This window comes from Pelophylax lessonae (assembly GCF_965119305.1).
Source record: "Pelophylax lessonae genome assembly, chromosome: 1".
Taxonomy (NCBI): Eukaryota; Metazoa; Chordata; class Amphibia; order Anura; family Ranidae; genus Pelophylax; species Pelophylax lessonae.
Window position 1 is genome coordinate 458,821,204 of NC_138768.1, and position 17,914 is coordinate 458,839,117.

The following is a 17,914-nucleotide window of genomic DNA, read 5'->3' on the forward strand; positions in this document are numbered from 1 at the left end:
GCATTGAGTGTAGAGAAATTTTCTCGGGCCGCATATAAAATATATACTATTAGTGAAGATATATAAGTAATAAAACACCGCCGCACCCTTTCCATGCTGCCCCCCAGCACTAATTTAACACAACTAGTGGATGATCCCCTCCGAGGCTGCCTCTGTGGCCGTACTACCGACTCGACTTCCTACCTCAAAGAAAATAAAAATTGTCAGGGGGCAGTGGGCCGCATTGCCTGCAGTTCTGGGCCGCAGGTTGGACATGCCTGGTATAGTGTATGGCTAGCATTACATGTGAAGAAAAGTGTCAGAAAAAGCCTGGTCCCGTGGTTAAATGTGAATGCAAGTCCCTGAAGAAACTACTATTTGTGTAAAAGAAAACTGAACACATGTTGTGAATACAGTTACTGCAATTCCTTATTCAGCGTGAGGAGCAACAGCCTGCACAGCCCATAGCACTATGACTTGGCGCGTAGCCATCAATCAGCTCTCCTCACATAGACAGGATATCAGCCTTCTCCGTATGGCGGCTCCCTCCTCTGGTCAGGAGGACCCTCCTCTCCAGGGTCACATGGTAAGCCCCAGCTCTCCGCCCTCTCCGCTCCCATCGGCCGCACTCCGGACCGGGGCATGGGGCGAGCACACAAGGGCTTCTCTGGGTAATTGTACCCCGCAGGGGGGGGCCTAGTATACTCCCAATTCGGGTCACACAACCTTCACCTCATCCGTAGAGAAGCATTAGAGCAGCGAACCCGTACAGAGCACGGCTAGCCTGTCTCCTCAGAGCCCTCCACACATACACACACAGGACTCCCATCCCGGGCTTATAGGGCAATACCAAGAGCGGGGAAACTTCTGCAACTCTCCATACCGCGGTCACTGTGACTGGACAGCAGGTTTATAGGAAGGACTTGGAAGTCACCCCCCTGGCCATATTGTCACATACTTTGCCCTAGCCGTGTGTTATTGCAGCAGGCTAGTCCTTACCTCCCTGAGGGCAGCTCTCTTCCATTCCATCCTGTTACCTGTTCTTTCTCTCTCCCACAAACTGGTCTGTCCTGTTTTCTTCTCAGGCAGTCCAAACAAGGAGGGCAAAAGTGGTGCCACATGTCTGACCTCTGTTACCTCCCTAGGAAGAGCACAAGCCACAGCGACACATCCACCACCTCAGCTCTAGGACAGCCCTGGTTCTTCCAGGATTTCGCCTCTCCCGGAAAGAAAATGCCACAGTGAATGGTTTCCCCGTAGGGAGCTAAGAGATCCCAACTTCTCTTTTAAAGGGCTCGTGAGCGCTCCATTTCTTGGCGTTCTTGACTGGGGGGCGCTGGTATGGCCATGGTGTCTGGGGGCTGGGGAGACCCCAACGGAGACACGAATGGAATGGGGAAGGGGTACCCCAGAAACTCGGAAGAGGACGAAGCGTCGCCTCCCGGAGGAATCAGCGACCCCGAGCAGGGGGACGAGGAGAGGCCTGGCATTCAGGTGGATTGCGTGGTCTGCGGCGACAAGTCCAGCGGCAAGCATTACGGCGTTTTCACTTGCGAAGGGTGCAAGAGTTTCTTTAAGAGGAGTATTCGTAGAAACCTCAGTTACACTTGCAGGTGAGTGCTTTGTTTGATTTTTGACTTGACAAACTTAAAAGACAGTTGGGCACAGACATGATATTTTAACCATTTTATTACCCAGGATCTTGTTGACAGAAGTAAAATGTTCTGTACAGACCATGCATAAATGTACGTGTATACATAAAATTCTTCTTCGTTGCCGATGTTGGATTTTATATATGCGTGGAAATTGCCACACTTTTCTATTATTTTACAACTCTGTATACATTGGTGTATAACTGATCATTACTGAGCTGTGTGCTATGTTCCAAAGACAGCAATGCATCTATATTCAGATCGGGAAGAAGCCAAATAGTAGAACGAGGGCAATTTACTAAGGGCTCTTTCACACGGGCGTTCCGATCAGATCAGCCTGTCAGTTTTTTAGGCGGATCTGATCGGATGCCCCATTCAGCCCTATGGAGCAGCGGATGTCAGCGGTGACATGTCAGCTGACACCCGCTGCCATCCGCATCCGATCCTGTCCGTTAAATCCGGACGGATGGAAACCCTATTTTCCATCTGTCCAGGGGATCGGATGAGAGCGGACAAGCGGTCCGCTCTCATCCGATTCCCCATAGAGAGCAGCGGGGCTCTGACACCTCCCTCTCCGCACTGTCTGCGGAGACGGAGCTGTCATCCGCCGGCTCAGCGGGTTTTGGCGGATGGATCCCCGCTAAGCAGAGCACGGTCCGCAACGGAATGCGGACCGTGTGAAAGGGGCCTAATGCCTCGTACACACGCAACGATTATCGGCCGTCTTTTGTCCAGTGTTGTTTTGTTGGTTGAAATGTGCTCTAGACTGCACACGAATTTTCTCGGCCAACAAAAACCAACTTCAGAAGTGATGTCATGTGATGGTTAACTTTCCGTGTCTTTTTTTTCTTCTCTGAGCATGCCCAGTCTTGCTCATCAGATTTTTGTCTGCCGAAATCTGTACTGACTGACGGAAAATGGGCCGTTCTGGTGACGGCCAACAAAAATTTTATAGCCTGCGCACCAGATTTTGTTCGGCCGAAAAGTCGGAGTCGGTTGTCGGAAGCATCATACTAACAAGCCGAAAATCGGCCGATCGGACGTTGGCTGAAAATTCACGGCCAACTATCGATGCGTGTGTACGAGGCATAAGACTGGTGCAGCCAGAATCTGGAATAGCACTGCATGGCCACCAATCAGCTTCTAGCTTTCATTTTCAAAGTTTAAAGTGATTGTAAAGGCATAAGGGTTTTTTTTTTTTGCACAAAGGTAAAAAACCTCCCCCCCAATACTTTTCTATGCACAAAGGTAAACCCCCCCCCATACTTACCTGAGCTCCCTCTCGATCCATCAATGTCCACGACAGCCTTGCCTCTCCAGGAGCTCACACTCTGACTCCTGCTGCTGTCAATCACAACCAGTGAGCCAATCAGAAGGGGGCAGTGCTGAGCTGCGGCTCAGTGTGTATAGCCGCGGATTGGGAGCACGCCTGCTTGGGTGTCCCCAAAGCAAGCTGCTTGCTGTGGAAGCGGCCTGGAGCATCGACGGGAAGAGGAGGAGCCAGGCTGCTCTGTGCAAAACCACTGCACAGAGCAAGTAAGTATGACATTGGTTAAAAAAAAAAAACAAAAACAAAAAACAAGGCTTTATTATCGCTTTAAAGAGGTATTAACCAATCACCTCAGGAAGGTTTTGACCCGGCCATTTTGCGATACGGCACTGCGTTACATTAACTGACAATTGCGCGGTCGTGTGACACTGTACCCAGATAAAATGAATATCCTTTTTTTCACCCACAAATAGAGCTTTCTTTTGGTGGTATTTGATCACCTCTGCGATTTTTAATTTTTGCGCTATAAACAAAAAGAGTGACAATTTTGAAAAAAAAAAAAAAAAATTTTTTTTACTTTCTGCTATAAAACATTCCAAAATTTTTTTTAAAAAAAAATCAAATTTTTTCATCAATTTAGGCCAATATGTATTCTGCTACATATTTTTGATAAAAAAAAAAAATCCTAATAAGTGTATTTTTATTGGTTTGCGCAAAAGTTTATAGCGTTTATAAACTATGGGATAGATTTATGGTATTTTTATTTATTGTTTTTACTAGTAATGGTGGCGATCAGTGATTTTTAGTGGGACTGTGACATTGCTGCGGACAAATCTGGCACTAAGTGACACTTTTTAGGGACCAGTGACACCCAATACAGTGGTCAGTGCTAAAAAAAAATGCACTGTCACTGTATAAATGACACTGGCAGGAAAAGGGGTTATAACTAGGGGTGATCAAGTGTGGACCTAGGGAATGCTTTCTAAGTGTGTGGGGGATCGATGTGTCTGAGGAAAAGAGAGATCTGTGTTTCAGCTTAGCTGAAACACACAATCTCATTCTTCCTCTGTGACAGAACAGCCGCCTGCTTTATTTACATAGGCAGATGGCCGTTCTGTCATTCTCCTGCACAATCGCGGGCGGACGCCGGAACCGCTGATTGGTTCCCGCTGTGTTTAATCACAGTGGGAGCAGTGCTCCGGCGGCGCGCGTGTGCCCCCAAGAGCCCCTGCACAAAATCACGTACCTATACGCAGCTGGGCCGCTCTGCCGCAGTATATATGCGGTGGGCAGTCAGGAAGTTCCGGCCATGAAAAAAAATTTTCAATGAAAATACCCCTGGGACAAGCAGGGCTAGTACATTCCACAATGGATAGCCTCTGTACTGTCCCGGTTCGCACTTACCTGCAAGAAGAAATACTCCCCTTTAAAATTTCTTCTCCAGTGTTGCCATCTCGGATGTGGGCAGCTGAAGCCAGCACGTCCTCTTCTGTGTCCTCTTCCGTGTCCTCTTCTCCCAGAATGCGCCTGCACCGGCCCCGCTCGTCCCTTCCGGTGCGGCGCCGCATGTCCAGAAGCTGTTTAGCAGGGAATGCGGCGCCGCACGGGAAGTGACGAGTGGGGCCGGTGCAGGCGCATTGATTCCTGGGAGCGATGACGTTCAGCTCCCAGGAATCATTGCAAACCGGAAGTGACAGTGCGGGCCACGGCCCCCGAGGGAAGAAGTGGAAGAAAGGTGAGTATATTTTTCTCCAAAAGACAATAAGATGTGACCACCTTTCTCCTGCGCTTGGTATCCCAGCCCCTCTACCACACTCCTCACGGGACTCACACCTGGCTTCTCAGATGGCTACGGTCTTGCTGCCCATAACGGCCTGGGGTAGTCCACCGATACTAAAAGCAAAGAAAACAAAGAAAGGGCGCACCGACCTAGCGCATTATCCTCAATAACAGGCTTTATTTGTGTAACATTAAAAATGGCTACTCACAGACATAGATGAAAGTAAAACATATCGAGCTAAATTGCTCAAATTTTGGTTGAAAATGTAATCTTTATTTGCATAAAAGATATACAAAAAACAATACTTTTGTCGGGGTACATTCTCCCCTGTACTGCGACGCAGCGCATAAATACACTACATTACAATACATTTCCGGTCATACTAATAAATACATTCAATCACATACATTCATTCTGCGGTATATAATTGCTCAAGTGTCCGGGTCAGTCCATATAATCGTCCATGACCGATGAGATGACGGCTGACGCGTTTCGAGGCCCAGCCTCTTCCTCAGAGCCACTGTGTCATGGCTATCTCCTTGGTTTAAATAGTAAAGCAGTGATCCAGTCCCCACCCCCAGGTGGGAGTATCCCCTCCCCCGGGGAGTGGCCAGAGCACCATTTCACTCCCTCTCATGACATCATTGGTGATAATCCTCCAATGGGATAATATACAGTGGCATATATCGATCATGCAGTTAGAGTACAATACCAAAAATATGAATGCATGTAATTAAAAACATATACCTAAAAACCAGTGAAAGACCAATAAAAAAAACAATAAAAATCAGTAAGATCCAATGTTAGAAACTGATAAGACAGCTTCAACAATATACACCAGGGCATAGTATGTTCTCCTCAGACTAACAGTGGAGGGCAGCTAGTATGTTACCTCGTCTATAGTCTCCCCCTTTCTTGTCTTTACCGATCTTCAAAATTCTGAGGTATCCAGAGTGGTCGGGCCATATCCCTGTCCCTGCATGGTAGTTGTCCTTCCCCCTCCCCATACTATCCTCTTCCACTAACCGATTATCGCTCAGGAGGGGGGGATCTATAGCCAAAGAGGGGAGACATGGAGGAAGTAGGGAGCCGATCGGTCATTGTATACTGATCACCGGCCCCGTGGAATGCACGCCGCTTGACAACTTCCGGGTTGTCGCGTCATGTGTTCCACCTGACGTCACTTCCGCTGACGTCACTTCCTCCAACAGGAGATTTTGTATACAGTGGGACGGTCCGTCTCCAAGGTGACTCTGCCTAGCCCTCCATTGGGTCCGACGAGAACCAACCACGCCCCTTCAGAACAGCGCCATATCCCAGCTCTACTTCACCTAGGGGGTTTTTTGCAATCCTGCATGTAAGCCTCAAACTTGGCACTGCCCCTTAACTGGACTGCTCCCACCCTCCTTAAATCCAATTAGGAACCCTTTTATGGGGCTAAGGAATGTCTTTTATAGACTGAAAAAGTATATATATAAATATATTTAACCATTGGTAATAGTGCAGTTCTACTACATACATGTGTGAGTGCACATGCTCATATACACATATAGGTACCCCCAAGGGGCATGCAGGCATATACACAAATGCACACACCCGTGAGTATATTTTTCTACAATACAAGGTAAGTAAAAAAAAAAATAAAATCTTAACTATCCATTTCCATTTCAGGTGACGAAAAGCAAGCAGATGACCACAAAAACGATTATGTCGATTTTGTGGCCGGAACTCCGCTTTAAGAGAAGTAGGGCCAGCGCTCTTTTGGCCCAAATTCTCATGTAGGTCAGAAGAGTGCACTTTGTTCTGCACCCCAGACCCTTATTCCACAGACAGTGTGCTAAAGCTTGTTGTCTGGTGACATCACTGAGCCGGTGGAGGCTCTGGAGAGATCCAAACCGATGCCTGGATCAGCAGCTGGCTCAGCCTTCTCAGCCATCCAGCTTCTCCCGCCTCCTCCACAGCCCTGTGCTCCTGTGAGTGCTGGAGGGATAGAGCAAAGAGCCGCTAACTGACAATCATCGACTCACTGAAAAATGAGAATTGAGCAATCAGTGGAGTACAGTTTCTCTAGGACAGGCGACTCCAAACTTTCTCCAAATTTTCTAATCAAATGGCCAGTTTACTGTCCTTGAGGCTTTAGGGGGGCCGGACTGTGGGCAGTGGGAGTAGAAAGTGCCCCATCATTGGCCTTAATGGCAGGAATAATGATATCAATGAGATGGTTTCAGTAGGAGGTATTGAGCCCCATCATTGGTGTCCGTTGGTGGAATAATGCCCCAAGGGCCAGGTAAAGCCAAGCAAGGGGCCACATCCAGCCCCTGGGTTGTACTTTGGAGACCACTGCTTTGAGATATTGCAGCCTAGAAATTCTTAAATGTGGCTGCATTAGTTTTCTTTTTTAATCTTTTTTGCTTCATTTTCACCTGGTGATTCAGCCCATAACACACTTCCTGTCTTAGCGATCGTTCACATTGGAGTGACTTGTCATGCGATTGAACAGGTCAAATCGCACGACAAGTCACATCCTATTGCCGGTAATCACACTGTTCAGATTGTTGCTACACTGACTTTGCGGTGCCGTGTCGATTTGAAATAGTAGTTTCTACTTTTGCAGATTTCTGGTGCGACTTGCATAGACATCCGTGCATGATGTCTTCCAAGTCACACATGAAGTGGCACTGACACGAGGCTTTGAAATTGTGCCATTTCAGATGAAGTCGCACAATTAATGTGAACATAGGGCTTAGAGTGTTTCCACTCTGGAGGAGCAATGGAGATACCTTTTGGACAGCAACATTGTTTCATTCTGGCAGATTGAGACTTTACTAACAAATTCAATCCTAACTCCAGATATGTAAATGGTTTGTCTCAACCTTATAACTGCTACTTTGTCTGAACAGCTCAGTCTGTTAAAGGAAGTTGAAAAATGACAGACTAAAGCCCCGTACACACGCACAGATTGTTGGCTGACCGGTCGGCCGTCTTTTGTCCAGTGTTGTTTGTTGGTTGAATGTGCTCCAGACTTGCACTGGACTTTTGTTGGCCAACAAAAACCAACTGCAGAAGTGATGCCATGTGATGGTTGACTTTCCCTGTGTTTTTTCTTCTCTGAGCATGCCCAGTCTTGCTCATCTGATTTTTGTCTGCCGAAATCTGTACTGACTGAGGAACAATCGGCCGTTCTGTTGTTGGCCAACAAAAATGTTATAGCATGCACACCAGATTTTTTTCGGCCGAAAAGTCGCAGTTGGTTGTCGGAAGCATCATACTAACAAGCCTACAATCGGCCGATCGGACGTTGGCCGACAATTTACAACCAACAATCTGTGCGTGTGTACGGGGCTTTAGGGCTGGTTCACACTGGTGTGATGGCAGAACTTGCATGTGATTTGCATAGCATCGCATTGCTGTGCAGATCACATCCGATGTCTCTGTGATGCGAATTCAGCCATACAAACTGTATGGCTGAATTCTCTTCGCATTCGGACCAATCGAGCAGGGCCTTTTTTTTTTTTTTTTTTTGTCCGCACCAGAATCAGATTACTATTCTGAAAATCGCACTGTCTTACAAACTGATTGCGGGGTTTCGTTAACTTACACTTCGTAATCTGTTTGCATTAACAGATTGCGATTTTGATGCGCTGCAAATTTGCACCACATCTAGTGTGAGCCTGCCCTTACTGGCCAGAACACCAGATGAACATAAAGGAAAAAGGCTAAAAACCACCAAAAACGAATGCATCCATGAGCTGCTATAGAATATATTTTTGGGTTTAAGACCATTTTATATGAACAAACTGTAATTAGCAGCTTATTGGTTACTATACATAGCTGTTCTAGCTTCTGTCTGCCCCTGTTGTAGTACTTTCCCCCAATGTTTTTAAAGCGGAGTTTCACCCAAAAGTGGAACTTCTGCCTAACCCCCTGACATGCTACATTTAGCATGTCATTTTATTTTGGGGAGGGAGCGAGTACCTAGTTTTGACAGATACCTGCTCCCACTTCGCTCCCTGCCTGCAATCTTCTGGGACAAGTCATGGGATCCCAGAAGATTGCTGGCCAATCAAGACGCGCAACGTGACTCACGCATGTGCAGTGCGCACCCAGCTGTTAAGCCGCAAGCTGTCACAGCTGGGTGCCCACACTAGTGATGCCGGCATCGCCCAGAGAAGAGGGAGATGATCGAGGATTTGGGCGGCTGCATCCCTGGACCGTGGGACAGGTGAGTGTGTGTTTTTATTAAAAGTCAACAGCTACACCGCTTTAAAGAGTAACTTCACTTTTGTTGAGGAAAAAAAAACATTCTCCTTTGGGAGATCTATGTACATTGCTAGGGTTTTAGCAAACTTTGTTGCTGAGTCTACCTGTTTCTGTTCTGAAGAAAAAGATGTTTGTTCTAATACGTCTTTTGGATACATGTTCCAAATCGTGGCAAAATGTGCGATGTGCATTTGGGTGGCATTCATCTTGAATGGCACTCCAAACGTGGCATGACTTGGCCGCGATTCTCAAGCGACAAAACACGCAAGAATCAAAGTAAACAGTAAGTGCAAAATCACTCCTGGCTCAGGGCCAAAATGTGATCACTCTGCTTTTTATGTGCGAGGATCGCGCATAGGGCTGCCCATTCAAGTGAACACGTTTCTGCATAAGCATTGGGATAACAAAAATTCGCCAACAGAAATGCAAATTCCCTCTTTGCGTACTGTGAAGAAGGCCTCAATCTGCTGATGCACTTGCAGTGCTCTAATCAGGAGTTGCAGGGTCTGTTTCCCTTTAGAAGTAATTAATTGCTTTGGGAGAATTACACAAACCATTTCATTTTTGTTGCAGAGAATGTCTAAAATCTTTCTTGTATCTTAGTGCAGACTTCTAGGCAAATCAGTGAGACAATCACAAGCAGGAAATGACATTTCTGGGGTTGTTCTGTCCTCCATTGGTGTACAGCAGTGGTCCTCAACCCTGGCCTACAGGGCCCACTAACAGGCCAGATTTGCAAGAAAACTGAAATGCATCCCAGGTGATATCATTTGCTGCTCAGTGATTGCAGTACTCTAGTCTGCATCTCCCCAAGGTAATACCTAAAATCTGGTCTGTTAGTGGGCCCTGTAGGCCAGGGTTGAGGACCACTGGTGTACAGAACATCTCTAGGTTGCCATATTGCATTGAATTTTATAGAATATTACAGAGCTGCAGATTGAAAAGGAAAGGTCATTTTTAATACAATTAAAGGAATTGTAAAGTCAGAAGGTTTTTTATCTTAATGCATTCTTTGTCTTAGGACAGTGGTTCTCAACTCCTGTCCCCGGGAACCACTAACAGGCCAGGTTTGGAAGATAACTGAAAAACATCACAGATATCATTTGCTGCTCCGTGATTGCAGTATTCTAGTCTGCATCTCCCCAAGGTAATACTTAAAATCTGGCCTGTTAGTGGGTCCTGAGGACAGGAGTTGAGAACCACTGCCCTAAGATAAAAAGCCTTCTGTGTGCAGCAGCTCCCATAATACTAGAACTGTGTTGTGTTGGTTCCTAAAACCAAGAGAAATTGGATTGTGTAGGCAAAAACGTAGCTTAAAAAGATTATATTTATTATACAAAATAACATACAATGGGTGAAAACAATAGTGGCGGTAGATACCGCTTATTTTTCTTATACTTTAGTCTATTGGGTGATCCCGTTGTATAAACTGTGTAGACATCTGGAGTGGATGTGAGTCAAACAGACGGTTTTCCGCGTTTCGGCTGTAGAAATATAGCCTTTGTCAAGGTATCGCCACAAATATTTCTTGCGGAACTGGAGCAAGCGGATGGGGTCCGTATAGTCACACGGATTTCCCTGGGGTGCAGCGAGATCCAAAGATTTGGTCCTGATCAGTGCGTATTGATGTGGGGTTGCAGGGCCCGCTCTTGATAGTTGTATCTGGGTTTTCTTATAAAGGAAAAGGTCCCAGGTTTATTGTAAACCGTCTAGTACTGACTTAGAGCATAACATTCCTAGTGGACATAGTGTTGGGCGTCCAAATGCTGGCCCCCCTGGGGTGGATTTGTTCTTTGTGTTTTCCGGGATCCTCTAGATTGCCGGAAGGACTTTGTGTAGATCTTGGGTATTGGAACAAGCTCTGTATGCGATTTTAAAGTTCATTAGGCTTTTGGTTAAACTGGATTGTCAGGTAACTATTGCCTGGTGGCTAGTGGAAGTTGTCCTAAGGTCCATTCATGTCTCCCTGGTGGCTAGTAATGGCCGTCTTGTTTGGGGAGGCTTCCCCTGCTGGTTCCCTGGTGGCTAGTGGAGCCCAAGTGCCGGCATCAGTACCATCCATACGGCGTTCCCTCTCCTCTACCTCGAGGAGAAGGACTATAATACTTACCTGAGCCCCCTCTCTATCCAGTGACGTTCACGAGTGCCTCAGACGTCCAGGACTCTCTCTCCTGATTGGCTGAGACGCAGCAGCAGCGCCATTGGCTCCTGCTGCTTTCAATCAAACTCAGCCAATCAGGAGAGAGAGGGGACAGGGCTGAATGGCAGCTCCGTGTCTGTATGGATACATGGAGCTGCAACTCGGCTCGGGGGCCCCCATAGCAAGCTGCTTGCTGTGGGGGTACTCAACATGAGGGAGGGGCCAGGAGCTCCATCGAGTGACCCGAGAAGAGGAGGATCCGGGCTGCCTTGTACAAAAACACTGCACGTAGGAGGCAAGTATAACATGTCTGTTATTTAGATAGAGAAAAAAACGAGACTTTACGATCACTTTAATTTCCATATGGCTTGTGTAGCAATTGTATATGCTATAATATTTTTGTATCTATTTTTTTTCCCCCCACAAAAGAGGCTTATAGTGGAACTCCAATCTTAAACTAAAAACAAAATGTATTACGGTATATTGCGGCTTCTCTAGATGTGATGGCTGCATGGCCGAGAACATGGGTACAGAAAATACCTATTGATCTTTCAAAAATGCAATGTCCTTGTCACTTCCCGAGAGCTGAAAAGAAAGCCCTAACAACCTTCTCTATTTTGTGTTAACTGCTAGTCTCATCAACCCACCATGTATTGTAAATAAAAGTGGTAATAAAGCTTTGTTTTTTTTAATAACCAACATGTCCTACTTGCCTGCTCTGTGCTGTGCTTTTGCATAAAGCAAATTTGATCCTCTTTTTCCCCGCTTGTGCTCCTGGCTCCTCCCCCTCAAGTATTGCCACCAGAAAAAGACGGTTGCCCTGGGGGCACCGCTGCGTACTTGCTTCCAAGCCACTGCTCTAAGACGCATAGAGCTGTGGCTCCAATGGTTCCCGCTGCTGTCTCAGCCATTGAGGAGGGAGAGTCCCAGGACAGCCAAGGCTATCGTGAACATTCCTTGATCGGAGGGAGCTCAGGTAAGGATTGGGGGGGCTGCTGCACACTGAAGGTTTTTTTTATCTTCATGCATAGAATGCATCAAAGTAAAAACCTTCAGCCTTTAGAAATATTTTAATGCCTAGTACACGTGATCAGAAAATCAGACCAAAAATAAGTTTCAAAGGAATCGTATGATAATCTGATCACTATTACACAACTTTCCAGAGCCGATCAGGACAATTCATGTGAAATATTTAGAAGGGACAAACCTGAACAATACCAGATTGTATGATTTTTGTTTAACCACTTTACCACCGGAGGATTTTGCTGTCTTCCGTCCAGGCCACTTTTTGCGATTCGGCGCTGTGCGACTTTAACTGACAATTGCGCGGTCGTGCGACGCCGTACCCAAACAAAATTTACGTCCTTTTTTTCCCACAAACAGAGCTTTCTTTTGGTGGTATTTGATCACCTGTGCGATTTTTTTTTTTTTTTTTTTTTTTTACTTTTTGCGCTATAAACAAAAAAAGAGCGTTTATTTTGAAAAAATAACAATATTTTTAACATTTTTTTATATGAAATTCCCCCCCAAAAAAATGTAAAAACCAATTTTTTTAAAAATTTTTGGCCAATTTGTTTTCTGCTACCTATGTTTGGTAAAAAAAATCACAATAAGCGTATTTTGATTGGTTTGCGCAAAAGTTATTGCGTTTACTAACAAAGGGAAAGATTTCTGTCATTTTTGGTGTTTTTTTTTTTTTTAACGCGTAATGGCGATCTGCGATTTTTTTTTTTTTTTTTTTTTTTTTTTTTTTTTTTTTGCGGGACTGCGACATTGCGGCGGACAGATCGGACCCTTGACTGACATTTTTGACACTTTTGGGGGTACCAGTGACATTACTGCAGTAATCAGTGCTATATATATGCACTGTTACTGTAAAAATGACACTGGCAGGGAAGGGGTTAATTTTATTGGAAAGGGAGGGGGTTAATGTATGCCTGGTGCTTACTGACGTGTGGGGGGGGAAGGGACTGAGTGAGTCATGGACAGATCGGATGTCCAGCTATGCTGAACAGTCCCATCTGTCACTCCCTGTCACTATGGAGATCCGCCCGCTTGTGTTTACACAGGCGGGCGGATCTCCACACTAGATCCCCGACGATCGGGGGAAGAGCGGCGGCGATCGCCGCTGCTCCTCCCCTGGCCCGACTCCCGCTGTGACTGAAAACAGCGGGAGCGAGCCTCCGGCGGCAGGCAAGCGCCGCCCAGAAGGGGGAGTGTCTGACGACGTAGTACTACGTCGTCAGACGATAACGAGCCACTCTGCCGCAGTAATATTACTGTGGGCGGAGGTAAAGTGGTTAATCAGTAGAGCAGGGATTCTCAAACTACGTCCCTCCAGCTGTTGCAGAACTACACATCCCATGAGGCATTGTAAAACTCTGACGTTCACATACATGACTAGGCATGATGGGAATTGTAGTTCCTGAACAACTGGAGGGCCATAGTTTGGGAATCCCTGCATTAGAGTATTCGTCAAAAAAATAATCAGAAGACCTAAACCATGCATGCTCACAAAGGACAGAATACATTGCAATACAATTCATTACATCACTTCCGACCTTGTATTGTCTCGTACGAGAATTTTTGTAACTTTAGTAACCTTAATTTTCAATATCAAACCAGCATGCAAAAAAAAAAAAACGAATTTGTCCGATATTCTTTGTGTGTGCGAAGCTTAACAAACAAAAGTCCAGAGCTAGTAGCAACCATAGCGCCCTCCATAGATGCATTGAAAAAATGACTGTAGACGTGAAGACTCCGGAAGTGAGGCACTGGCAGGGCCACAAGGTGAAAGTATAGGGGAAAAAAAGCATGAAAAAAAGAAAACCAATGCAGCCACCACAGGGAACTTGTAAGACGACCGACATATTTTTTGTTTTTGGATTTAGTTATACGTTTAGCCCCCGTTCACACTGGGGCGACCTGGTCGCCTGACAGGTTGCCGTAGGTCGCCTGCCATAGAGAAGCTATGGACCCGTTCTAATAGGAGCGACACAAGTCGCTCCGACTTAGAAAAAGGGTCCGAAGCTTCTTTGGGGCGACCTGCATAGACTTCAATGTTATGAAGTCCGTGCCGGCCGCTCCGAGGTCGCGGTGCGAGCAGCGTGTGTGGTCGCCTGGGGAAGTCGGATCGCCCCAGTGTGAACGGGGCCTTACCCTCTTGGCACCTGCGCCTCCTGGCCCTTTAACAGTTTTAGGATGCCAGGAGGCAGGGCGGGGTTTATGATCAGGTAACTGCTGTGATTGGCTGTAACGTGGGTGATATGATCGGAAAGCTCCTGATCGCAAGCAACATGTGCGCTCTCGGCACAGCTCGGTTTGCACCAATTCACGCAAATATGCGGCTGCTCAGCGCCCAGGCCCACCTACCGAGAGGCCGTATATTTGCTTGCGGCCAGCGCCGAGGGGTTAAACTTGCAAGTATTCTGGAAGCTGTGCTGGGAAAGTGCAGGTAACATAGCAGTCAGTATTCACATTCTGCAAATTCACAGTGGAGGGAATCTGTAGCACCCTACAATGGAAATGTTGTTCATGGTGTCGTGTTTATTGCTGTAGACGGCTGGATCGAGAGAAAGCATTGGGGGAGGGGAACAAGTGGGACATTTTTTACCCTAATGCAGGGAGTACATTACGTTTAGGTCATTTCAATCAAATTTATCAACGGCTGTGTGGTTAGGTAGGCTCTTACCAGGCTTTTCAAATGATTGGTGGGGCCTCGCACTATGCACAGTTCCTCGTATAGTCTGGTCTGCCACATTGAATCTGAAACCAGATCAGATTTATTTTTATTTGGAGAGGCGTTTTGTAATTGGCGTTGAGGGCCTTTACATTGGGGAAGCTAGATTTTGCTGTTTGCCAGATTTGGGACCAGTCTTCCACTTCCAGGTGTCTTCCAAGCTCCTTCTATTTGAATCCATATGTAGGAAGCAGGGCAGAATGTGGAGTGAGGAATAAATGGAGACTATGCTGTTCCAGTGCGTTGTTGGGGCATTTGGATTTAAACATGGTCAGTGAGAGATGTGCATCAGAGGTGCCTAGGGCTGCAACGAACGATTATTTTCATTATGTAAAGATTAAAAAAAAGGAGATAATTTATTCTTTGTATATCTGCCATTGTAAATATAAATAACTAGCTATATGGCTAGGGAACAAAATATCTAATAATAGAAGAGGTGTATATACTATTAAAGGTTGAATCTGGTACATATCTATTAACCACTTAAGCCCCGGCCCGGAGGATTTGGCTGCTAAAAGACCAGGGGGTATTTTGCGATTCGGCACTGCGTGACTTTAACGGACAATTGCGCGGTCGTGCGACGCTGTACCTAAACGAATTTGACGTCCTTTTTTCCCACAAACAGATCTTTCTTTTGGTGGTATATGATCACCTGTGCGATTTTTTTTTTTTTTTTTTTTTTTGATCACGCGCTATAAACAAAAAAAGAGCGTCAATTTTGCAAAAATAGCAATATTTTTCACATTTTCTTTTATATGGAATTCCCCCCCCCCCCCCCCCAAAAAGGAAAAAATCTAATTTTTTTTTAACATTTTCGGCCAATTTGTTTTATGCTACATATGTTTGGTAAAAAAAAGCGTATTTTGATTGGTTTGCGCAAGTTATTACGTTTACTAACAAAGGTAAAGATTTTTGTTGTTTTGTTTTTTAACGCGTAATGGTGGCGATCTGCGATTATTTTTTTTTTTTTTTTTTTTGCTGTACTGCGACATTGGGGCGGACAGATCGGACCCTTGACTGACATTTTTGACACTTTTGGGGTTACCAGTGACATTTCTACAGTAATAAGTGCTATACATATGCACTGTTACTGTAAAATTACACTGGCAGTGAAGGGGTTAACTTTATTTGAGAGGGACGGGCTGTGTGTGTCCCTAGGGGCGTGATTCTAACTGTGATTGGCTGTGGCTTGAGCTGTAGGAACACTGATCAACGGTCCTACATAGTAGAACCGTATGATCAGTGTTTCTACACCGGGGAGAATGACAGGCGGCTTGTTTACACAAGCCGCCTGCCTTTCTCCCTCTCCCCCGACGATCGCCGGTCACACGTGCGGGGGGTCCGTGACCACGTGGGAGCGCGCCGCCGGCGGCGCGCGCTCGCTCCCCAGAGCCTCACAGGCTAGTGACGTATATATACGTCACTTTGCCTGTGAGGGGCTGATCGCCGCAGTATATCTACTTGCGGCGGTCGGCAAGCGGTTAAAGGTTGAATCTGGTACATATCAGACATAGAGATCAAAATTTTTATTTAAAGAGGTTGTAAACTCTTTAAAAGTTTTTTTTTTTTTCTTTTGCAACCTGCAAGAGAAAGACATAATGAGCTAGTATGCATCGCATACTAGCTCATTATGAAATACTTACCTTAGAACGAGCCCCCGCCGTGCCGCTCTCTTACCTGTATGACGAGCGACATGTTCAGTCGCCCGTCTTCCGGGATCGCGGCATCCGGCCATCTGATTGGCCGGAGCCGCGGTGACGTCACTCCTGCGCACGCGCGCGGGAGCCGACGGTCACGGCACGGGGCTCTGAAGGAACGGCACGATCAGCCGTTCCTTCAGAGCGCATGCGCCAGTGACGTCACTGGCTGCATTAAAGGTAAATATCTCCTAAACCGTACATGTTTAGGAGATATTTACAGTACCTATAGGTAAGCCTTATCATAGGCTTACCTATAGGTACAACTTCCTGAGGAGGGTTTACTTCCTCTTTAAAGAAAAAAATAAAATACAGTTTTGCAGATTTTCAGACAGGACTGTAATATACTATTATGCATGACAGACTCCCATTTCATAGGTAGTTAGTGTGATTACATGCTACCGGCGCCTGCTGTCACTTCTGCTGGTCATACACAAACAATTTCCTTCAAAAATGTTGGTTTAAGAACGTTCATTCAATTTTTTAATCATTAGTGGGGTCAAATCCATGCTGGTTTTTTTAGCACAGTGACAGGAAAATTTGAAAAAGCAGAAAAGAAAACTTCTTGATCGAACACCTTTTCGGAAGGTGTATGTGGTTTTTGTTCAGAAATGTTAAAGCAAGTGAAATTCCTGAACGACATTCATAGAATGTACAAAGAGTTTTCGTATTCTTATCCGTACAAATATTCTTGTCTACAAATCGATGTGTATGGCCAGCATTACAAAAAACGCAGATAACTACTATAAGGGGTTCATTTATACTGTAAAAAAGTGAAAGTAATAAATATATACACACACAAAAGTAAGTACACCCTTCACTTTTTTGTAAATATTTTATTATATCTTTTCACGTGACAACACTGAAGAAATGACACTTTGCTTCAATGTAATGTTGTGAGTGTACAGCTTGTATAACAAGTGTAAATTTGCTGTCCCCTCAAAATAACTCAATACACAGCCATTAATGTCTAAATTGCTGGCAACAAACGTGAAAATGTCCAACTTTGGCCCAATTAGCCATTTTTCCTCCCTGGTGTCATGTCCCTGGTGGACTTGTTAGTGTTACAAGGTCCCAGGTGTGAATGGGGAGCAGGTGTGTTAAATTTGGTGTTATTGCTCTTACTCTCTCATACTGGTCACTGGAAGTTCAACATGGCACCTTATGGCAAAGAACTCTCTGAGGATCTGAAAAAAAGAATTGTTGCTCTACATCAGGGATCCTCAAACTACGGCCCTCCAGCTGTTGTGGAATTACACATCCCATGAGGCATTGTAAAACTGACATTCAAAGACATGACTAGGCATGATGGGAATTGTAGTTCCTGAACAACATTCAAAGACATGACTAGGCATGATGGGAATTGTAGTTCCTGAACAACTGGAGGGCCATAGTTT

General features: G+C 45.6%; 2 protein-coding genes across 3 annotated transcripts in view; one reads left to right on the forward strand and one right to left on the reverse strand.

Annotated features, from left to right (window-relative positions):
* Positions 1 to 1,271: 1,271 nt before the first annotated feature.
* NR2F6 (nuclear receptor subfamily 2 group F member 6) overlaps positions 1,272 to 17,914 on the forward strand; it is a 72,078-nt gene continuing 55,435 nt past the window's right edge. The window contains exon 1 of the mRNA XM_082266798.1: positions 1,272 to 1,592. Within this exon, the coding sequence (XP_082122924.1) occupies positions 1,321 to 1,592 (272 nt within the window). The 5' untranslated portion in view covers positions 1,272 to 1,320. The remainder of the gene's footprint in view (positions 1,593 to 17,914) is intronic.
* OCEL1 (occludin/ELL domain containing 1) overlaps positions 17,567 to 17,914 on the reverse strand; it is a 245,874-nt gene continuing 245,526 nt past the window's right edge. For both annotated transcript variants that reach the window (XM_082266760.1, XM_082266759.1), the window contains exon 6: positions 17,567 to 17,576. The gene's annotated coding sequence lies outside the window, so the exon portion shown is untranslated. The remainder of the gene's footprint in view (positions 17,577 to 17,914) is intronic.